This window comes from Silurus meridionalis, chromosome 13 (assembly GCF_014805685.1).
Source record: "Silurus meridionalis isolate SWU-2019-XX chromosome 13, ASM1480568v1, whole genome shotgun sequence".
NCBI classification, from domain to species: domain Eukaryota; kingdom Metazoa; phylum Chordata; class Actinopteri; order Siluriformes; family Siluridae; genus Silurus; species Silurus meridionalis.
In genome coordinates this window covers 9,696,264-9,720,809 of record NC_060896.1, presented here as the reverse complement: position 1 = coordinate 9,720,809, position 24,546 = coordinate 9,696,264, and the positions used below count along the sequence as shown (strand labels likewise).

The window sequence follows — 24,546 nt, the reverse complement described above, 5'->3', positions numbered from 1 at the left end:
AATTCTTAAAACTTTTTTGTTTTTGTAATTATAATTTCTTTAACTTATTGATAATGAACATACGGATGTTTACGTATAGACATTAACATTTTAAATCTGTGTGACTGATGATAAGTTGATGTTTTCTGGAGAAGATTTTTGGAACTAACCTTCAGAATCAGTTTGTGGAATTAGTTGGAGATAAAGCGGTAAATTTAATGTTTTCTGGCACAGGGAAGTCAGGACGAAGAGAATTGCAGTTACTTTGTAATAATGACAAATTTCATTTGTTTTGTTTTTTTATTATTAGCTTAATGAGAAAATATTACATTATTATCCATTTTTTTGTGAGTTTTTTTTTTTATCTTAAACAAACCTAATAAATTAACTTATAACTGAAACCTTAGTGGTAACAAAAATTTACTTATTACAGTTACATAACATTAATTGTAACTGTGTTCGCTAAAAATCAGCTATATATATTTTTGACTCTGTTTTGTTAAAAGAGGAATAAAACACCTCAGGGTGTGCTGTTAAAGGAAAATAATTATCTTCGGTGTGGTATCACAATCACACCAACCTTCTGTTAATTGGTTTCCTATAAATGTTGTGTTTCCTTTCTTACTCAAACATCATTCTGGATGCAGCATTTGTGCCGAATCCTAATACACAACAAATTGCTGCCTTTATATTTATTGCTTTCTACAAATTTTACAGTCATGCTGCAATAAAATGTATTTTATTTCGAAAGCATTCATTCCCAAGCTTAAGATTATAGTTTGTCTTGACGGTCAATATTCTAAACAATTTCCCCGTGGGGATAAATAAAATGTATAGTTAAGTGGTTTATAGCTATTTTAGAATAGTTTTGCTTTATGTTGTAGAAAATCACAACCTGAGTCCAGAGGAAAAGGCTGCTTTGATTGCCAGCACCAAATCTCCCATCTCCTTTCTCAGCAAACTTGGTCAGAGCATCAACATCTCGAGGAAACGCAACCCCAAGGTACTGCATTGTGTCAGCAAGGCCAATGGTATTCGACAGAAATATGAAATGACCTGCGTGTTTTGTAAGCTCTTACAAAAGCTCTTATTCGGGGCTGTGCTCTTGAACAGGATAAGAAGGAGAAGGATCTTGACGGATTGGGGAAGAGGAGAAAGACGAGTCAGACCGGTCACTCTGAAGATGTAAGTGTATACCTTTGACCTAATTTTAATGCTAAAGCAATATGAAATCGTTAAACCTCAGTTTCTAACAATTGCTGATCGCGGTTAAGGAGGAGCCTCAGCGGCCGGTGCGCGACGAGAGACCTTTCGTAGCCACAGCTCTAACAGAGCGTAGGGTCGACACTACTGCAGCAGCCAACAACTACAAGGTGAAATCCATGGCCACGCAACTGCTAGCCAAGTTTGAGGAGAATGCTCCGGTACAGTCTACTGGACTCAAAAGACAGGTAGGTCGAAGTTCAAAGTATTACTAAAATAAGTATTAAAATTAAAGGATAAAATCAAGGTTTCACTTGTTGTTATTGCTATGCAGGGTGACACTGTGGATCTATTGGATACAGTGTAAAGTTTTTTTATCTGCATAATGATTCATGTCATACTGCTAGTAAATATTTTAATTCCAGAACTAAATCAACAAAAAAATCAAGATTTTGCAAATATTAAAGCACAATCTGATTGCTTTTTTTGGTTAAATAAAATTTGTTCAATTGTTAGACAGATGTGTTAGCTAAGAAGAAAGCTAAGAGTGTAAGGCTAACCAAGGCTTGAATAGCCTGTGAGCTGATATCGTGTGTGTGTGTGTGTGTGTGTGTGTGTGTGTGTGTGTACACTATAATAGAGGAACCAGCAGTAATGTGAAGTATTACTGAAGGTACATGCATTTTATAGCAGGTAAACCTTCTGTGTTCTCAGCAGGGGAGATCATGACGCATTAGCAGAAAATAAAAATTCTTGGCCAGGTCATATACAAATGGCAAAAAATTGTACACATTTATTTTTTTAATTATTATTATTATTTATTTATTCATTTATTTATTTATTTTACTTTTTATTGATAGTAGTATTAAGAAATGTAAGTAAAATTATTATGTTATTATGTAAAGCTTTATCATTATATGAAACTGGCTGCTGTGTGGGACGAAATGGTGAAAAAGACCATGTCCACGGACACGGATTCATTTGCTACTGTTGCAATGAGTGCAGCGAGTAAAAGCAGCCACGGGTTCTAATTCTGAGAACAGTTTAACATATATTTTGTTTACCTATATATAGTCTCTCAGGTGTCTGCTGTGGTGCAGGTTGTACACCTCTTTAACAAGAAAAAAGACTCATTTAAATAATTTATTTTAATTCATTCCTCTTATTCTTTATCTGTAATCAGTGCTCAAGCATTGTGCATCACCTGCATGCAAGTCTGAGCAGTAAATGATTTGCTTTCTTTAGTGCATGACATTCTTCAGTTATGGTTTAATATCTGGAGGAAAAAAAATGCATTTTTCTGCATCTTTTCTTTCTCTGTCATTGTTCCTATGGCTTTTCTCTCACCTTTTTCTTTTTCTCTATTTTCTTCAATTTTTTCATGATTTGGCTTATTATTGGCTCTGGTCGATGTTTCCTGGCACCTAATTGGCCACATCACCTGTCACTTTACACTCCTCTGGTACATAGATTGACTCTATGCCTGATCTGGGGCATGTGCTGTCCCCATACCTGCCATCCACCTCTCTGAAGGAGTCAGTGCACCTGGCACCACTTCCTGCATGGAGAAAGGTAAAGAGCATGTGCAAGCCCTGACACCGCCTTCGTATTCCACCTCTTACTACAACTGTCAGCTTGTATTAGGACTTATTAAAACCTCGTATGCTACTTATCAATGTTTTATGACCTGTAACATTGTTCTATTCTCTCGCTTTCAGCAGTTGTTAAGTTTTTGTTTTAGTGCGAAATTGCCATAAATATTTAGTCTTTTTGCCCGTGTGCAAACCCTTAAAGGCGAACGCAGTTGAGGGAACAAATGAGTTACTGTTACAAGGAACAGTTGAAGTGTCTCTGCCTAAAACAGGGCAACAGGTAGGGCAAATAAGATCTAGATTTAGATCTAGATTGATATATAGAATGCAAATAATCTAGATCAGTGTTGTTGCATTTTTTAATTTCACTTTAAAGGTTTTTTAAATAATGCTTCTATCAAATAAGCAAACAACCTACAGTATGTAAACTTTCCTACAACATAAAAATGTTAGTCATCATTTAATGTATTTTGAAGTAAATAATAAACCTAATTCTAAATAAATGTGTAAATGTATAATGTAAAATTGTTGCAATACAGAAATAAAGAAATGCGTATATACATTCTGGTCTGTAAAAATACCTAATTAAATGAGTACATTTATGTATTTTTGAGTGTGTATATACAGTACAGACCAAAAGTTTGGACACACCTTCTCATTCAAAGAGTTTTCTTTATTTTCATGACTATGAAAATTGTAGAGTCACACTGAAGGCATCAAAACTATGAATTAACACGTGTGGAATTATATATGGAATTATATACATAACAAAAAAGTGTGAAACAACTGAAAAATGTCATATTCTAGGTTCTTCAAAGTAGCCACCTTTTGCTTTGATTACTGCTTTGCACACTCTTGGCATTCTCTTGATGAGCTTCAAGAGGTAGTCACCTGAAATGGTCTTCCAACAGTCTTGAAGGAGTTCCCCGAGAGATGCTTGGCACTTGTTGGCCCTTTTGCCTTCACTCTGCGGTCCAGCTCACCCCTAAACCATCTCGATTGGGTTCAGGTCCGGTGACTGTGGAGGCCAGGTCATCTGGCACAGCACCCCATCACTCTCCTTCTTGGTCAAATAGCCCTTGATGCCTTCAGTGTGACTCTACAATTTTTATAGTCATGAAAATAAAGAAAACTCTTTGAATGAGAAGGTGTGTCCAAACTTTTGGTCTGTACTGTATATATAAAATGTATGTACAGTGGAACCCGGTTATGTCGATGTCCTAGGGGGTCGCCAAAAAGAATCGAGGTAACCGATGATCGAGATAAACGAAAATCAAAATGGCGGCAGTATATTAACCTGCTTGAAATTTCTTTATGTACATGATGTGCGTTAATAAATGAGAATGTGCATGCACGTGTTTTTGAAGGGTTTTTTTACACAACAGCGTTGCCGCGATTTGTTTGATGAAGGCATGCTATAAAAATACATACAGTACATGTTTATCTGTCAGGAATCCTCCTGCCACGCCCCCTTCGGCCCCCTTCAGCGTGTCAGGTGCATTCTCGGCTGCTTTCTCTGAAGCTCCCGGCTTCAATCGCGCACATATGGTGCTCGTTTAGCATCATCACCAGCTCCTATTTAAACTTCCACACCTCACCGTCCGTTATTGTTGGTATATGTTGGTTCACGGCGGTCGTTGTTATCGCATGCGTATCCCGCACGTGCCTTCCCACCGGCACTCTCTCAACGGCTGCGTTTTTCTTCCCAAAGCGCATCGCGGATTCCCCCCGATCCTGCCGATGTTCATTCTATGCTTTTGGGCGGTCATCACACGTTCCGCGCCGCCAATCGCGGCTTTCGCCTCCCGTTCATCGCATAACATTTAACAACAAAAGGCATATGTGCACTAACTAACAGCAGAGATTCACCAGTATACAATACAACACCTGTAGCAGCTGTAAGCCTTGATTTTTCCGCCACTTCCGCGAGTTCTTCTGCGGCTGCAACGAGATAACCGACGTTAAATGGCAAATTTTTCCCCCCTTGTGCTCGAGATATTAGGGTTCGGCGACATAAAAAAGTCGACATAACCGATAAAAAATGCTTAGACAAAGCGAGAATTTGGCGGTTCCACTTCAAAAACGTCGACTTAATAGGGTTGTCGAGGTAACCGAGGTCGAGATAACCGGGTTCCACTGTATATATAAGAGCGGTCAAAATTAAAGCGTTAACGCAAATGAATTTTACTGGCACGATTATTGCAGAGCGCATTTCTGTTTGACCATTGTTATTAAAAATATCACGTCAAGAAGCTTTTATTGTCATTCCAACCAAATATAGATAACATAGTGTACAGTGATATGAGACAACGTTTCTCCAGGTGCCCTCAACCCTGGTGCTTCATAAAACAACATAGAGCTACATAGAGGACACAGAGCTAAGGACTAAAATAAGTTGTCCTCGCCACATAAATTGCATCGTGTTCAACCTGGTGCAAACAGTGCAAGACAAAAGACTACTGTATGTTATACAGTACAATGTGCAAGAGAAGTATAATAAATAAATAAAAATAAATACATATAAAAGAGGCAACACACATTTATAAATGACGTCCTTTCTTTAATTAGATATAAAAAAAAAAACTCCACAATAAAATATTTTTAATCAACAAACATTTGTTTTATTGATGCGGCAAGTTTCAAATCAAGCACCAAAATCGGCCATGATGCACACATTCGGCAATTAAAACCATCCGTGTGGAAACATAACAAAAGTTCCATTTGGTGTCCTGATGATTTACGTAATTTTAAACACCGTCATTACTTTAAAACATTTACAAGAATATTTTGTCTTCATGCTCTATGTTGAGTTTGGTTCCACTAATAATATACATACATTTGCATAAAGCTCCATATTTGTTTATGCCCATGTTGATTAGAGTATTCAAAAATTAAAAAGGTATTAATTTAAGGTACATTTATAACAGATAAAACTGTCATTAATCATGCGCTTAAATGTGATTTAAATATTTGAATCGATTGTCAGCCCTAAAAAAATAAACAAACAAATAAATAAACAAACAAAACTGTGTGTGTGTGTGTATGTATATATATATATATATATATATATATATATATATATATATATATATATATATATATATATAAACCTATTTTTCAATGTTCAATTTAAACGAATTTAACGAAAGATTTACTTTCACCAAACAACTATATAAATGTACTATACCTCTTGTACAACTTGCCAGAGTGGTTCTTTGGTAGTTATTCGGTAGATTATTATTATATATATATTTTTTTTTTTATTTTTTACTTTGTAAGTAACCTTATCTCAGAGCTGGTAGTCTGGTGATTGGGCAGGAAATTCCATAATAGAAAACACTTCAGGTGACTGACTGCTTTTCAAATAACGTGTAGAGTTTGGTCGAATGCGGGTTATTGTCTTGTATGGTAAGGTTGATTTTTACAGTGTAGCTGGAACTACATGGTGTTGTATAGAATGGCAGCCATGATGGTTCAGTATAGTCTTCCATTTATAAAGATACATGGTGTTGTAGAGTTGGAGATTTGTTAGCATATTTGTAAATGGTTTGTTACTATTTGAGTTTGGGTGTGCGTATATTTTACCATTTCTTAAAAAGTGAAGCCTCACTGACTGGGATTGTTCTTGAACCTTATCCTGAAAGGAGGTTTTCCTTCCCATTACTTTGTACCTGTTGTATTTGTTATTGTCATTTTTGAGTCATTGTTCTAATTACTAATCAAGTAAAGGTTCTAAATGTGTCGTTACAGTCTACTTTTGGTAGTTGAATTTATTCAGTCGAATGTGAACATGTTTCTGGTTAGTAAGTGTTGGATTTGAGAGTGATGTGGCACATTTCGCTCCTCTCCTGTCTCTCTGAAGGCTAGCCGAAGCAGCGACGGCCTGCGGAGCTGCCCTAAGAAAACCATTCTGCTCTATCCTCCTCCTCCTCCATCATCTTCCTCTCCATCGCTCTCTCCACACACACAGGTGAAGCTATGTACCATGTACTCGGCACAGCGCTGAGCTCTTCGCCGCATTTACTTCACCTAACCTCCTCTCTTTTCGCCTCGTGTTGGATATTCTTTCTGAATCCTTAACAAATCTTTGACTGAAGTTTTTTTGTTTCGCATTAATTATTCATCAGTCCTGATTAACACACCCACTTGATAAAATGTGGTGTTTAACCCAAATGCACCACTTTACAATTTATGTGTTTTATAATTAATATTAATGATTGTTTTTGGCGAAGTACAGCCTCTACCTGCTGCATGTTGAATATTCCAGCAGGGTATGGATGTAAGACCATTGCAGGTTTCTAAAACAAATGTCATTTAGAGTGATTGGGAAACACATATATCAACAGACAGGTTTATTCACAAACAGGACATAATGTTTGTGTCATCAGAAGAATGTTCACCAACTGCTGGTAGATGAACATGACAGTGACGATGATGTCCTGGATCATCTGACATTCTCTTACAGGGTAACCTAGATTAGAGCATGGGTTTTTATTGGAAATAATGTGTGAAAATGGCTTGTGTGCTTGCTATGGGAGTTTAGTGTTTTGCTGCATTTACATAACCCCCACACATAGTCAGGAAAAAATAGAGGGGCTTGTGTAGTTTAGTTGCTTACAAGGTAGGGATGGCACAATAAAGTAATTTTGTCTTCAGTACAATACCATAAGTGACAAATAACCAGCCTCAAAAGATAAGTGAATTAAAAACAATTATAAAAAAAAAAAAGAAAATATTTGTAAAATTAATAATAGAAAAATAGATTTATATCTTAATACCTTTGTATCAAACTTTAACAAAAACACCTACAGGGAGCATAACATGGGTTACATTTTGATGTTGGGGGAAAAAATAAAAAAAACAAACAAACAAAAAAACAACACACAGTCAACCCCCGATAATTTGTGTTTCGGAACTCACAGCTCGGAAAATCCGTGGGTTCTTATTTGGAAACTAACTAACAGCCAGTTGCGAATTATCTTCAAATTCGCGGGAGTCCGGAGCAAGACCGAATAGTCAGAAATGTTAGGAATAACATTTTAAACTATGTTTTCAATAACAAATTTTATAAACATCTTTATAACGTTATTGTATTAAAGTGACATAATGTCTAGATGAATTCACTAAGGTACCATAGAAGCTCCGGGGGTGTGTCCAAAATTCACAGATTTTTTCTGGAAGACCACTGTATATGTATATGTGTGTGTATATATATATATATATATATATATATATATATATATATATATATATATATATATATATATATATATATATATATAATATATATATATATATATATATATCTGAAGTAGTAATACAAAATACAATCTTTTCAGTGCAAACAAAATGTCTCAGAATATAACAAAATATCTTCCAGGAAATGCAACTGAAGTAACACAGTTAATGCGTGTGCATATTTTTTCAGGCTTTTAACGGCTTTGCAGCAATTTTAAAAGCAGGTGAATTTCGGAAAAGCAGCGTATGAAATATCGAATTCAGAAATATTCTGATATCTGCCCGTTCAAACTATAATATATGCCGGTATTTTTCCAGTTCTGGTATACCGCGCATCCCTATTACAAGGAGGATTAAGGGGAAGTGATGGTCTGATATTGTGAAAGGAAATATAAAAATCTATAGAAATTAGTTTTGATTGGTTTCTTGATCTTATTGATCATAAGCAAATTCCTCTGCTTGGAAGTGCATATAGTCTGAATATAAACCTGTTTGTAAATGCAAATTTTCCTAAAGCATCCTTAAAATAATGCGAATTTGAAATAGAAAATAATGATAATAGTGTGCACGATTATGTACACAAATGCAGATAAGAAATGACACTCACAGCCTCAGTTTCTCTAGTTTTCTTATTTCTGCAAATGAATGTTTAACGGATATGGTTGCAGAGCATGACCACTAATTCCTTTAGTATTGAGACTGCCTATTTGCTTGCTTGACTGGAATCCTGTTTAATGTTAATTGGGATATAATTATGAAAAAGGTCAAATGTTCTCTTCGTGCCCCCACTTACTTTGTCCACAGGAAAGTGAGTTAAGATATATGGAGCCTGTCCATTTCGCGAACATTCAGGAGAGAGCTGAGATGCTAAATGCTAAGTTTACAGGGCGGTCCCACAAGCCTGACAAACCCCAGGTAGAGCAATACTTTAGAAATACAATACTTTAGCTAAACTTTTGATAAAAAAAGACTTACATCTTTGACACGACCTAACTACAGCTATGTTTGTCCTCATCCCCTTTCCTAATGGCCAACCGAATTCAAACCTCAAGCAGGACAAAATTATCATCAAACATACAAGCTGAATAAAACCTGGCATTTCTCTTAGCCTGACTGTTTATAGTAAAATAGAGAACTATCATCAAATCATCTGTAAACAAATTTCACTTAAATCCTGTAGATCTTCACAAAATAATTTTGTTGATGAAGATGCAATGGTAGCAATGTAAAGCTGGAGTGGGAATGTCTTGAAGAGCAAGGTTACTGTGTAAAAAAAAATTCTTGGAATAGTGAAGGGCTTGTCACTGTCTGTGAGAAACCTCTGCTGGTTTCTACACAGAACCATTGAGGTCCTTCTAAAGCCAAAGACTTCTAGATTTGACCACGTTTTCTGCAACCAGATCCATTTAATCCCTACTTGATACTTCTATACAGTATATTTGACAAAACATAGCTTTTCGCAAACGCCAAGCCTATTCTTCTTTCTGCTATTTTTCCTTCTGACTCTTATATCTCTCTTTTTTCCCTTTTCTTCCACTGGAGCCGATAAAAAAGCCATCACGCTTCTTTCTTCAGCAGTGGCTTTTGAGCCATGGGTTACACCCCGGCCAGCCGCCCTCCTCCCCTGAACCCGAACAGGAGGTACAGCATGGCTGCTGTGCATGAACCCCATTTCTGACATGCATTCATAACCTGACCTTGGCTTTGGATATTTTGAGCGCAGCTTGCTGTGAAGCTAATTTACAGCCCATAGTTATACAGTTCATATAGTGACCACGGCTTGCTTCTGTTCTACAGGAGACACAGAGTTTGCGATTGCACTCTGACGATCAAGTGCCTATACACATCCCTAGCATCCAGGAACGAGCCGAGAGGTTAGCTTCTCTGTTCAAAGACAAGCCTGCTACACCTAAGGTGAACCCTCGCGCCCAATTGCTGCGTTTCAAATGCCACTCAGTGGTGCCACCATTTAAATGATATATCTGCAAAGCCACACTGTAATACCCTACATAGTGATGAAGCATGCAGTGATTTCTAGAACAGGATCCCATTTGTTCTTTCCACCTGCTGTTCTTTACTTTTTCCCCATGTTCTACTCTTATTTAATACTTTTTTCCTTCCCTCTCTTTCTCTCTTTTCTGTTTGGAGCCAAAGAAAAAGCCCTCACGTTTTCTTATTGAGCAGTGGCACAGAAAGCGAGAGATGTCCACTGATCCCCAGCTCAGCTCGCTCTCCTTGAATCGACAGGTAGCCTGCTGCTCGAGTGGCTGTGGGTTTCTGTCATCGACTCACTCCCACATTCACTTTCGCAGGAGAACCAGCCTGTGCACCGCTTTCTTTTTACTGACTGGGAATCTAATAGACTAACTTGTGTATGCATACTGAATATGGACGTCTGTGTTGTGTGAAAAAGTATCCTGCATTCTAAAAATACAGCCATGAAGCCTGCGTGAATAAATCTACGGCTCTGATGAGTTTTTGCATTAAAAGGAAATGTTCTGTACGTGTGATTACCACAGACATATTTGAGATGGTGTGTTTTTTTGTTTTTTTGCACAGTGTGCCTTGTCTTATCTACACACCTAAACAACCAAACACACCTTTGCTTCACTTGGACTTGAAATCACCCCTTTTTTTAACACTTATTTTTTTTAACACACAATCTTAATTACACCATCTGGCTGCAAACTACACTGTTTTTTCTCCTTTTTTTTTCATTCCCACCACAAATTTTTCTTCTCTTTTACTTTCTTCATTTTTCTTTTATACCTATTCCATTCTAGCAATATATAAAGATGTATACAGGTGGTGTGAGCTTGTTGGCTGAGCAAATAGCCAATCAGCTTCAGCCTCAGGAGGACCGCTGGAGCCGTCTTGATAAGAGGGAATTGGTAAGAATTCTGGGTGTTGTACTGATGTCGTCGTTTAGCACGCGTGAGCGCACGCCGCTTAGATAAAATAAAAAACGTGACGGACTTTGTCCTGTTACACCAATTTCTCCTGTACTAACTGTGCCCTTTCTGCTATTACAGTGACACGTTCAGAAATCGTACCCCTTCACTCTTTGTTCTTTCGCTCTGTCTGTTAATAATACCTAACCGCAAATCGTTCTTCTATTCTGTGAGCTTGTCTTATTTAATGTTCAATGCTGAGCTGGAGAACTGATCTGCCAAAAGCTTTACCATAGATACAATGTCTGTAACAAATTTGTATGTGTTTCCTGCAGGGTTCCTTACGAAAGGAGTTTCCTCAGAACATTGGAGGCAGCGATGTGTGTTTCTTCTGCCGGAAGCGCGTGTATGTGATGGAGCGTTTGAGCGCGGAGGGCAAGTTCTTTCACCGAACCTGCTTCAAGTGTGACTATTGCGGCACCACGCTGAGGCTCTCATCCTACGCCTTTGACGTTGAGGATGGTATGACATCATGAATTATATAATACAAATTCGTATTCGTATAAACATCACGTGTAAATATGCACATTCTGGTACCAACCTCGGTGTGCAGTGATTGCAGTGAGATTATACAAAAAAGGCCTACCCAAGTGTTCTTGTAATTTATTTTAAGCTTTTTGTTGTTTGTGAGGTAAACTGCAAGTGAAACTACATCGACTGAAACGACAAAATGAAACCTGCCATTTGAAACAATTACAACACTGTCCATGTGTGATTGGAGTTCATCATCTCTAACATTAGCAGGCTTCCTGTTCATTTTTCCCATTTACTCGTTCTCGTTTCACTTTTTCACAATGTGGCATCATAAGATTTCCATTGTCTTCAGACACACTGGTGTATTGTTTCCATGCACAGAGTCCTGATTTTCAGCGTTGACCACTCCTTCAGAGCACACTGTCCAGCGACTTCCCACTTGGCATAGTGCATAGAGCAAAAACACCAGCAAGCAGACTCAAACCTCATATTAAAAAAGAAGAATAATAAAACTGTACAAAGCATTGCACTGGATAGAAAGTATAGAGAGCTGTATTTGCTTAAAATGTGTGTGTGTGTGTTTTAGGGAAGTTTTACTGTAAGCCGCATTACTGTTACCGGTTGTCTGGGCAGGCTCAGAGGAAGAGACCTGCTCCCCCTGCTGCTCCTCTTCAGCCAAAGGTAAAAATGAATGCCGTTATCGTGTTTTGAGATGTTTGTTTGCAGTAGAAGTTGGCTCATGGTGATAAAAAATTAAGTCCAGCTTCATGTCTCTCATTAGAGGTCACTGAATAGCTGTATTAGGCTTTGAACATTATTAATTTATTTATTTGCAAATTATAGCACATTTATTCTCATCGGACCGTAAGTTTTACTGCACTAACTGTCCTGTATCTACTGCTAAACAAAATAGTTTTAACATGATTGGATAGTTTGTCCTGATCATATTCAGTTTAATTTATTGAGAACTGATGATGTGTCCAGACCTATTTAAGCGGGAGGCTTAGGATTGGAACAGAATTGATAACCGATAATAATGTTTGACCTAATTACATTTACACACATTGTAGCTGTATTCGAATGAGAAACTGAATGGCTACATGAAGAGAAAAATCTCATATTTCGTCATAACAGTTGCTTTGTCACTGGAAGCACAGTGCTGGGAATTTGTCTTACTGTAAATGGGACATTGAAGGGCACCATAAATGCTCTCATTCCACCCAGAGGAAGCCTGGATGTGAAACTTCAGGAATGGCTACTTGAAAGCTTCTTTATTTGTGTTTTATTTTTCTCTTTGTTCCCTCAGGAATCAAAGGTACCAGTGATACCTGCAGCCAGTGTGGATGCCCCTGGGGATCCATGTCCGGTGGAGCGTGGGCCCTCAGGTACCCGCCTTTCCTCTCTTGCTGCTGTCCTGCGCCACTTTCCCAGGGTGGGGGGCTCCGTGCGCTCGCTGCGCCGCACCGTGTCCTGGACCGGCCATCAGATTGCACACTGTCCCTTAGCCTTTCTCTTCACTTATTGTCTCTACCTGTTCTCCTGCCTCACTCTTAACCTGCTGCTCAATATCTTCTAGCATGCACTTTCCTTTTCTCTATCAGCAAGTCTCTGTATCAGCTGCAAAACCTTACGTTACAGATATCATAGCTTATTTCACTAGATGTATTGTAAAGATGCATCTATAGTTATTTTATATATAGTGTGTATTTAATTATATAACTGTACTGCTGCTTGGCACTGGGATTTCTCCTCAAGGACATTTTTTGAACTTTTAGTCTTGTTAAGTAAGGACCATTACTTCTTTGATTCATATTAAAAGTAGAGGATAGTACCTTAGTACTAATGATTTATTTATTTATTTATATATTTATTTTTTGAAGGCTGTATGTAGCAAATGAATGAGCACATTCGAGTAGAAAATAGATTGAATATAAAGAAAATGAGAGAATAAAGTTTAGTATGACTTTTGACTAGCTTTTTTTTTTGCTCACATGGTCTTTATGCAGATAAACAGTGCAGAAATAATTATATATATTATTATAAGCAGCTCTTATTTATATCTAGATATTTCTGTTGCTATAATATTTCTTCTTCAAACATCGTTCTATTTAGTGCCTGCCTGATTGTGGTTCTATTCCTGTGACTAATAGTGAAGCTTGTGATGTAGTGCTTATATCATGTGTATGTGATAGAATCACTCTGTAAGCTTTACCTTTCCCCAGTCCTATCGGAGCAGCTGATTGCCAAGCTAGATCCTGCATCCATGCATGCTTTTCACCTGTAGAGACAGCCTGTTGGTCTTTTCCTTTGTGTTCTTGTGTGTGTGTGTGTGTGTGTTTCTGATCTCTTCATGCATTCTGACCCCATTTTTTTCATTTTTTGTTGGACTACAAATCTGCAAAAAACAGCTAAAGAAACTTCAGCATATACATTTAGAAAAAATATAAAATATTTAGATATTTTAATATAGAGTTTGGAGATTAAGATTATTTTAAATAATGTATTTTACATACATGTATACATGTATATATGTATATATATATATATATATATATATATATATATATATATATATATATGTATATATATATATATATATATATATATATGTATATATATATATATGTATATATATATATATAATGTGTGTGTGTGTGTGTGTGTGTGTGTGTGTGTGTGTGTGTGTATATATATATATATATATATATATATATATATATATATATATATATATATATATATATATATATATGCACATGTGCAACTTTTTAAACATTTTACTCTTTCAAATAGGTCTATAAAATAGATAATAATATACTTATAGATTTTTTAGAGTACTGCTTTCAGTATCTTTACTTATATCTGTAGTTTAAATTATGTAGTTTAAAATGCTGCACGATTAGGTTACATTTACTGCATTTGGCAGATGCCCTTATCCAGAGCAGTTGAGCATAAAGGGCCTTGCTCAGGGGCCCAGCAGTGACAGGCGTGAACTTATAAATATATTTGTACTGGGATTTAAACAGAAGATGTTTTTCACCAGCAAATTCACGTCACTCTTTTCATTTTTTAAGAATTGTTTTATGCATAATTATTGGTAATTATGCAGTTCATTATATACATGTTATAGTGAGATATTATTTATATTTATTTTTATTGGTGCAGGGTTGTCACGCTTTTATTAATAATACCCATGCAAGGTTTTGTTTTTGTTTGTTATTTTTTACCTTTTTTTAAAACCATCATTAATCATGAAACATTGCTTTGTAGGATGGGAAAAAGGCAAGGTAGCTGAAATCTTGTATTTTTCAAATATGTAAAAAAATTTCATAATATTCTAAATATATGTGCATTTAAATGGTGTAGGCAAATAAATCACATACAGTGCATTTTTTTAACTCTGGGCTTGTGTTTGTCTTTTTCTTAGATAAATGCTTTCAACATGTAAAAAAAATACATGCAAAAAAATCACATGCTTATATACAAAGGATATATATAGAATAGAATAGAATAGAATAGAATAGAATAGAATATACTCAAATAGAATATAATAGATATATACAAACCAAATTTTTGTTTACATTTTATTATGTAAAAATCTGATATGAAAAGTCTTTTCTGATCTAGATTTATTTCACAATATAGATACAAAATCTAAGGGTGATTTTACTAGGAGTATTAATCCCCAGAGTCTCCAGTCCCTCCAGAAGCAAGGTTTTATATCTGAATTAAACTGCATCACTTCCTCTCCCTCGCTGTCTCTTACAGCTCCCGAGGTGAATGGTGTGGTCGAGCCAAGTGTGGCGAAACGTCTTAAAGGGACTCCTGAGCGCATTGAGTTGGAGAACTACCGGATGTCCATGCAAAGAGAGGAGGAACTAGAGGAGGTGCCTGAGGAGACGCTGGCTGAGCACAACCTCAGCAGCGTGCTGGATAAGGGCACAGATGTGGACGAGGGCTCCAGGTTAGTATACAAGTTACATATACTGCATTTAGCAGGTGCCCTCATCCAGAGCGAAGTACAAAAGTGCTTTGAGTTTCTATCAATTAATAAATCAACACTGGTTCTATAGGTTTCAGACTTTGGATGCTATCAGCCTAAAATCTATAGCACACTTCTTTATTTTTTATTTTATTTTTATAACAAAGACATAAAACAAACAGGGAATTAATCATTATTATATTTATTTAGTTAACATTATTTATTTAATTAGTGTTTCTTTATTTTGACATGAACTGTTACTAATGAGTAAATCCAGTGAGTAAATCCAGGATAAAGCCATATTATTGTAGAACCAAATATTTAGGTAACTACAGTAGTAGTCTACTAATAAAGCACTCCTCTCTCTCTCTCTGTAGTAGCTCAGAATCTGACATGGAGGAAGAGGGTGAGGAAGAGGGTGAGGAACTGGCGGCACCCACGTCCTCTGACCTCGGTGGAGTGCCATGGAAGGAGGCCGTGGAGCTTCACGCGAAACTAAAAGCTGGCAGCGATGCTGGGGGAAGCAGGAAGGATGGAGAAATAGAGGAAGAGGATGAAGAAGAGGAGGGAGATGAGGAAGAGGACGATGAGGAGGAGGAGGAGGGGGAGGAAGGGGAGGATGAGGAAGAAGAAGAATCAAGCGATGGTAATTTCAAATTATTTACTAATTACCAATTTGGATTTGATTTAGAACAGTGTACCGGTTGTGCAGACAAATGCTCGTTCATTTCACAAAGCCGAATAAAAGCGGTTAAACAAAAGCAGTTCACAAGAAATGAGGTGGCATGAGAGGAAAAATTGTGTTGTTAGATTGTGTTGTCTGTCTGTTCGATCTTCTCTCATTTCTCTGTTCATTTCATATTCCATCTCTATGTATGTCCTTGTCATTTAATCTTTAGATCACAAACAGCTAATTCGTAAAATTTCAAAAAATAGAGGAAAAACTGTTTCTCTAATAACTGACTTTCTCACACAGTCTTTGATCAAGTTGTTGTATATTTAAATACTGCAGTGAAACAGACGTAATCAATTCAGCATGTTTTCAGATACCGTCAGTCAAAACGTCTGCGGTGCACCTGTGTGTTAACATCATTATCAAAACAGATGATTGCACATTCAGTACAGGTGATTGCCTAGAAATATTTACGTCTGAAAAAGATCTTCATTTCAAGAAATCTAGCCAACAAACTTACTGAATTTGTCAGCAGTCATCTCTCCACCGATGATAAATTGAACCGAGATCAGTCAAGAAAGGAAACAAAACCAGTATTTCACAGAGTGCTAAGTTTATACTATTTAAACATTAAATATTTGCTCTGTAGTCTTTTCCATTCATGCAGTCTGCATGCTTTCGACAGTTTTGCCTTTCATGGAGAGACCTACTTATTCGATTTCTGGAGAAGGTGTTTAGGTTATTGACCGTTTTATTTTTTGATTTCATAAACTAAATATCAGGATGCCATGAAAGTGTGCAGGTAAGGGTAATGACTAAGGGTTTGTTCATACTGTCTGTCATAGTGTCTGTTACCCTGTACTGTGAATACACCGCTTACCCCTCTTTCCTCTTCCTCTTAATCCTCTGTCTGTGTTTGTGTGGGTGAATGTTTTGTTACCCTCTCCATGTGTGTTTGGTTCACCTGTCTATCCTACCACTGTGTGTGTGTGTGTGTGTGTGTGTGTGTGTGTGTGTGTCTGTGTGTGTGTGTGTGTGTGTGTGTGTGTGTGTTGGGGTAACTGTGTGGGCTGGCAGAAGGGGAGTATTTCCCTTGGGAAAGGGAGCTTCAGTCAGGTCTATGGCTGGAGAACCTGAATGATGAAGAGGATACATGTACATTTAAAGGTATATCAGCTTGTGGATGCGTTCGAGCACACTCTCGTGCACACACACTTTGGTAACTAAAACACTGCCTGGAGAAAACTCACCTTTGTGTAACCTGCCTTGGTTTTGGTTCTGAGTGGGTTTTTTTTTTTTACTCACATGAATTCTGACAGCACGTTATTCAAATATAGTCAAATTTTAAGATCTTTAGGTTTTGAAAGAAAGAGTCCATCAAAAGCATAAGAATAAACGCTCTTTTCCGTCAAACTGTTCACCTGTGCTGGGTTTACACAGGGAATGCAATCATCCAATTGCTGTTTTGTTGTCTAACAATTGAGTATTTTATTTAAGCATGTTTGCAGTGCTAAGATCCAAATTATTTGGTCATATTAATACAAAATGAATTGCAGAGTAACCTTGATTTTTTTTTAATGTATGTATGTGTATATGTATGTATGTGTATGTGTGTATATGTATATGTATATATATATATATATATATATATATATATATATATATATATATATATATATATATATATATATATATATATACTGTATATGAATTTTGAATGCTCTTTGATTGACTATTTTTATAATTTGTTGGATTATCTTCCAAATTTTAGTCCTCATATGACAAGGCTCCAGAATAACTATTCCGGAATCATCCTGCAACTTTGCATTAGAAGTACTGCCTTAAAACTCGCAATTTTTTTGTCACTTGCTGTAAAATAAATAATCATTAATAGCCTACAGGTAGAAGGCATAAGTGATATTGGAGATAAGTGTAGGCATTATGTGCCACCAGCTACATTAACATTGTTAGTTCGGTAATTTATTCAGCACATAGATATATTAAATAAAACAAATTATAAATGTTAGTAGTGTTCACTTGTCTTAGTTCTTTAGTTCTTATCCAGCTGTTAATACCACTGACATACAATTCAGGAAAATGGTGACGGAATGGCCCAGTTTTCCTGTCAGGTTTATGATTATTGCCTTGAGAATAGGGAGAGTGTACAATTCGGAGCGCAACGGTTTACTACACAACCATTCAACAACTACAGCATAGAACATTGATTGTCAAATGGTGTGGTTTTAGTGGAAGATTGTTAAAAGACAAGTAGACAGAAAAGTATGCATTTATTTTGTTCTTCAAATGCAACAGATATCTAATGTGTTCAGAGTCTGTTGCCTGTAGTAAGAAATAAAAAGTGAAGTGGTAATTTAAACCCAAACATAAAAAACTCAAAGTAATGTCTTGTTTAGAACCATGACCTCAACACAATGTTAATTTACAATTTATATTAATTGCATTGGCCAGATGTCCTTATCCAGAGTGACTCTCATTTTTCTATACACTGACAGTTGATTTTTTAGTGCCTTGATATGGGTGGTCCTGGGATTTGAACTCATGATCATCCAATCCAAAGTCCAACATCTTCATCACTCAGTTACTGTTTCCCCTGTTGTCACTATTGAGACATAACATTTGTTCGTAACAAATTTTATGTGGCTGGACCATCAAATGTTTTAGTTTGGGAGTATTCACTTTTTAAATATTTTTAGATATTTTGATCGTCCCTTTTCTTTTTTTTTTTTGTTAGTCTGGAGCCTTGACCATTCATGCATGTTTGTACTATTCCTTAAGCTATATTTCTAACAAACTATTATATAAAGTCTTCTCTTCCTTTTCTCTTTATCTCTTTGTTGTTTCCATCTGTCCTTCCTGATCCTGCTTTTGTTACTCTTCACCCGGTGTCCACTGTGACTTTTTTCTTCTTCCATTCCTATTGTCACACTTTCCAAACGAAATCTCAAATCATGACCTGCAACAGCCAGGAACCTGCAAATTCAACAAAGCCTGCAGATAGTGGACCATGTGTTTTCTCGGACTGAGGGGGAAAAGGAGGAGTGCTCAGATTCGGGCTCTCTTCCTTCACTCTTCAACACCCAGCCTGGCTCCTGCACAGGTAACCAACTCCGGAGGACTTCCTGGCTGCTTGGACTCGCACATGTGTGGTGGAAAAGCTGTGTCATTTTCTGTTCTTCAGTGTCTAAACTGCTTTGTATTTCTTTTCCAACCAGTGGTGTTTTGTATTTATATATAACTTTTTTTTCTTTTCTTTTTTTATTATGATGCGGTTGATTTGGTTTTAATCCATCATCCTCCCTGATATCACTCCACTTAATTTTGCTTGTTGGGGCGCATCCAGAATAGGCCACTTTTTTGTTTGCTTTTCATCTCAATTTGACCTTTCTTTTGTTGTGCATTTCATATATTGTGTACCTTTTCATTTCATTGTTTTAGTCCCTTCCCACAAATCAGTGCGGCACGAGGCTGTCAGGGCCTGGCTGGACTCCATGTCTGGAGGTAGTGCTAAAACCAGAGCAACAGCTTTCCTACTGTACACTACCTCTCTGCATTTGCAAACACGCAGCAAAGCATAGCATGCGACACAGATGTATTCCCACACAGGTGGAAAATACTGGCTGCATGAAGAAGCTCTCATTTAACTCTGCATGCAGAAACCATTTGACAGGCTTTTTTTTATTAGAAAACTTGCTGTCCAATATCTTTTGCTTAATGACATAGATATAAATGCAGATTCTTCATCGCTTAAACCCCAAGGTCTGAGTGGACCACAACGCGGATGCGTTTGTATATTTTTTAGAGATTGTGTGCTCTGAAACTCATTTGAATCTCGACAAACTAGCCATTTTCTGGATACTGTATGGTCCTTTTCAGATTGGTAAGTCCATGTGTTGAAATTAAAATGGTTTGGTAGATTTAGTTTGGAAGATAGACATCATTAAGGTCTATATAAGGTCCAACAGCAGTGTGACCACATAAATCCGGGTTGTGGAAAAGGTTTTTTCTCCTGAATGTTTTAATGGTCGTTTTGCTCCCTAGTTGCAGCTATCTGAGCCTTATCCATTTGTCTATTCATGCAAATGGATATCAGCATGTGCAAAAGCTAAGCAATGATCATTGTAGCATGGGAAACATGGCAAAAATGTATTTTTTTTATTTTTTATTTGTTATTTTTTTTATTTGCATTCTGCATTATTCTGCATTAAAATGATAAGCATGCCTAACATTTTTATTTATTTTCATTTTCCTTTAATTTTGCATCTATATTATATGTATATGTGTGTATGTATAATAAATATATATCCTGGTGATGGTGGCCGGTTTATGCTTTCTAACTTATGACCCCATTTGTCTTTTTCTTCTTCTGGCTCAGAGCCTTGTGTAGAGGATGAGGAAGAGCCTGAGGCTGAAGCAGGAAGCCCAGACATTGGCACTGAGCTGGATGAAGGTTTGTCACACTAATGATGGAAAGCATCTATGCAAATGGGATTTATGTGTATTTACTAAGCATGTTTTTCTGTGCCTTAGAAGACATCCCTTCAGATGCAGAAGCAGAAGCTCACTCTCAGCATGTGGAATTTCCTGAGCTTCTTCCAGTAGACACTGTGAAGCCAGAGAGCTTAGAGCAAGTTTCCAGAATTGGTAGGTTTTGGTATAAACCTGGAACAGTGTGCTATAATGTTTATTTGGAGTGTATCTGTATGATATCCAATATAGAATGAACTCATTAGGAAAGAAAGTAAAATTTCTATTTGCTTTATTCTTCCAGAGCATAAAGAACGGGTGTCTGTTAGTCCAAAGGAAATCATTGTAGATGTTATTCTCACTCCAATTCCAAAGCCAAGTACACCTGCTGAAGAGGTACTGATATTTCCCAAAGTGTAGTCTTGATATTGGACCTAGTTATCAAGGCTGCCTCATAAGTGATTTATGTATATTTCTTCCTCCAGATCAAAGAGAAGTTGACTCCAGTGCTGATAAAATCGCCAGGGACACGCTTTTTTCCTGAGCCTTTTTTGCCTGATGCCAAAACAGTAGTCTCATTGTCTCCTGACGTTAAGGCACCAAATACTCCTGTTGCGGTGGTGGCTTCATCTCCAATTCGCTTCCAGCCAGTGCCCTTTCCAGATACAGGCACCCCTAAATCTCCTGTCCAGGTCGAGTCTTGTGCGTGCTCACCGTCAGCCAACCCATTATCTCCAATCTGTGCTCATCCTCTACCATGCCAGGAGCCCTCGTCACCCTTCACTTCAGGGTCTCCTGTGAGGACTCAACCAGTCCCTGCTGTAACTTCTACTCCTCTGACAAAACCTGCCTCAGAGAGGACAACCACAGAATCTCTGAATGTGAAGGATTCCACAGTTGAGACACCAGTCAAGAAGGCTGACATCATTGAAGAGTTCTGGCTGAAGAGTGCTGAGATTAGGAGGAGTTTAGGGCTCACGCCTCTGGAAAGAAACAAAGCTTTAGAGAAGAGCATAATTAAATCTCCTACTGCAGATCCTATATTGTCTAAACCCCCGATCTCTGAGACCATGTCAGAGAAGCCAGTATTTACAGGCCGCACGGTAATCCACAGACTAAATATAACTGTTGAGGGTCAGGTAATCTCTCCTGTAGAACTCAAGAGTAGTATTTCAGAAAGGAAAGATCTAAGCAGTAGCTCAGGTCTGGGCTTAAATGATAGCAACACTACTAGTCAGACGCATACCTGTGACAGCATTACCAACTCTGACTCCACTATGCTCACACCTCCTTCCAGTCCTCCACCACCTCCACCAAATGAGGAGCCAGCAACTCTTACAAAGAGGAAACCTCAAGTGTCTTGGGAGAAGCTAACTTCACCTAGTGAGGAACCTGAAGTGGAAAAGGCACTTCCCAAAGCTAAAACTCCTACCAGTCCGAATAAAAGCAAATTTGTGACTGCTCCAGTAGCTGCTCCCAGAACCACACCCCCAGTGGTGATGAGGATAAAGGAGCCAAATAAACCACGTCGAGAAGAAGTGAGGAAGTCTTTTGCAGAGTGCGTAGATGAGATTCCATTTGCTGATGATGTGGAGGAAGACACGTATGATGACCGAACCCCTGACACAAGCATGCAGGAAAGGTTTTACACCCCACCCACCAGCAGAGTGAATAGGGACAAGCCTTCTCTCCACCTTGCTTTAGCTATGGAGAATGGGAAACCCAACATCCAAGGAGGTCTTGTCTCCAGACCGGTAAAAGGCCCCCAGCAGTTTTCTCCTGAAGCCAAGGAGATTGCTGAAGAGCGGATGAGGGCGAGGGAGAAATCGGTAAAAAGTCAAGCTCTAAAAGACGCCATGGCCAAGCAGATTAATAAAATGAAAGAATCTGAGTCAAGTAAGGGTGCGGTTGCCAAAGTGGCCTGGAACGTTTCGGATGTAGCTGTTAAAAACAAGAAGCGTTCAAGTTCTCCAAAGTCTTCTGCTGTAAAGGCTTTGGAGAGCAAAAAGCAGGCAGAGGCACTTCCCGACCGATTCTTTACCTCACCTTTAAACAAGAGCGTAGATAGTTCTGTCACCTCATCAGAAAGTTCTACAGGAGGCAAGAGTAAAAAACGTAGCTCACTTTTCTCACCACGTAAGAACAAGAAAGAGAAGAAGGCAAAAAATGAAAGACACACTGGTACTGAAGAGACTCCACCCAAACACAAGTCCTTGTGGAAAGCTGTATTTTCTGGCTACAAGAAAGACAAAAAGAAGAAAGATGACAAATCTTGTCCAAGCACACCCTCTAGCTCTACAACAGTGGACTCGGGAAAGAAGAAAGGATCACCTGTGGCAAGGTCCTCAGGTGAGCAGTGAATTCTGTTTGGGATTACACTGATTTATTGATTGCTTGATGTATTTAAATGGTGTAAATGCTATTCTGCTATTCTTCTTGGCTTAGATTTGCATTTAAGAAAAACCCTCAGTTTTTCCGAGGACTCAGATCTGTCCTGTGATGATATTCTTGAAAGATCTTCTCAGAAATCCAAGGCGGATGTAAGTAATAATTATGATGATTTTTTTTGGGGGGGGGTTGTTTTTTCGCATTCATATAGTATTTTGCTTTTCATGAAAACACATGAACCTATAGGAGTCAGTGTTGGTGAAACAGAACGAAAAAGAAAATGAAAGATGGGAAAGATAGGAGAGGGGTAAAGGCAAGGATCCAACAGATATAAGTAGTAAATTTAGATAAAGCTACACAAGATATACTAGAGAATTTTTTTTTTTTTTTTTTTTTTTTTTGAAGCAGTAACTTTATTTAAAGATAGTTTAGCTAAGTTGAAGCTAGTATTTACTGCAGCATAATAAAAGACAACTGGAGATGGGTAGTAGATTTCTGTAGTAGTTTGTGGCTTATATTAGGGAATGCCAGATAAAAAAGCAAAGTTTAAAATGTAAATATTAAACAAGGCTTAATGCTTAAACTGCAGCCTGTGATAGAGAGAGGAGAGAGAGAGAGAGAGCGAGAGATGTTTTTTGGGGGGTTTTATTGTATTGTAAAAAAAAAAAAAATCAATCACCGCACTTTAGCCTCTGCACATTCAGCTGTGTAAATAAAATTGTTATAAATGTGTTACGCTCTGCGAGACAAATTACAGTAATCCCCCGTTTATCTCGGTGGTTAAGTTCCAAAACCGCCTGCGATTAAAGAAAAACGGCGATAAACAGGCGCCACCCCAAAAATGATATTTTCTGTATACAGTACTGTGCTGTATTAATATTTCACTTCATTTTATAATTTATAATTATATTTTTATTAATAAATGTAATTATTTTAACATACAATTTCATTATAAGTTTTTTGGTCTATCCGCGACAGGCCGGTAAAATCAGCGAAACTAATTAGTTATGTGGCAAACGCAATTCCGTGATAAACCGGGGGTACAAGATTTGAGCCGCAGTAAAGCGGTAAATTACTGTATAACACTTGTGTCTGTGTTTAAACATTTGACTTCATGTTAAGCATGCAATTTGACAGTATTCATGGTTTTATTTCATTTAAACGATCATAGCTTATGCAGAGGTGCCAACAATGCTAACAATAAAGAAACGTAGATTGTAAAGAACAACAGTACGATAAACATTTTGTATCAACTACTTCAGAATACACTGCTTCCCAATAATTTTTACTAACTAAAGAATCCACAGTCCCACCCGCTTGGCTTCTATTGTCTCACAAGACCATGCGTTACTGGTCACCTAAAGTCAACTGTGTGAAAGAAACTGTACCAGAAGCAAATCTTGGTCCTTCATGTTTTAGTTGAATGAAAGGGTCAGAATTTGACCTAATAATATATTTTGGCACCTCTGCTTAAGCATATAGTTTGTGTACATATACATTCATCCTAATGACCTTATGGACTTTAGCATGGGTAAATTGTTTTATTTTTTTTAACTCATTAAGTCACACCATTTGTTTTGT

General features: G+C 37.4%; 1 protein-coding gene across 1 annotated transcript in view; it reads left to right on the top strand.

The window, feature by feature from the left end:
• The window catches only part of mical3a (microtubule associated monooxygenase, calponin and LIM domain containing 3a), a 72,087-nt gene that overhangs the window by 35,031 nt on the left and 12,510 nt on the right, over nucleotides 1-24,546 (top strand). The window contains 24 exon segments of the mRNA XM_046865330.1: nucleotides 864-982; nucleotides 1,093-1,164; nucleotides 1,254-1,430; nucleotides 2,653-2,754; nucleotides 6,637-6,744; nucleotides 7,163-7,240; nucleotides 8,817-8,927; nucleotides 9,555-9,653; nucleotides 9,810-9,926; nucleotides 10,161-10,259; nucleotides 10,796-10,903; nucleotides 11,239-11,425; nucleotides 12,024-12,118; nucleotides 12,744-12,822; nucleotides 15,206-15,401; nucleotides 15,797-16,065; nucleotides 17,170-17,259; nucleotides 19,076-19,210; nucleotides 19,549-19,611; nucleotides 20,486-20,560; nucleotides 20,641-20,754; nucleotides 20,882-20,973; nucleotides 21,063-22,926; nucleotides 23,023-23,117. Coding sequence (XP_046721286.1) covers nucleotides 864-982; nucleotides 1,093-1,164; nucleotides 1,254-1,430; nucleotides 2,653-2,754; nucleotides 6,637-6,744; nucleotides 7,163-7,240; nucleotides 8,817-8,927; nucleotides 9,555-9,653; nucleotides 9,810-9,926; nucleotides 10,161-10,259; nucleotides 10,796-10,903; nucleotides 11,239-11,425; nucleotides 12,024-12,118; nucleotides 12,744-12,822; nucleotides 15,206-15,401; nucleotides 15,797-16,065; nucleotides 17,170-17,259; nucleotides 19,076-19,210; nucleotides 19,549-19,611; nucleotides 20,486-20,560; nucleotides 20,641-20,754; nucleotides 20,882-20,973; nucleotides 21,063-22,926; nucleotides 23,023-23,117 — 4,544 coding nt within the window.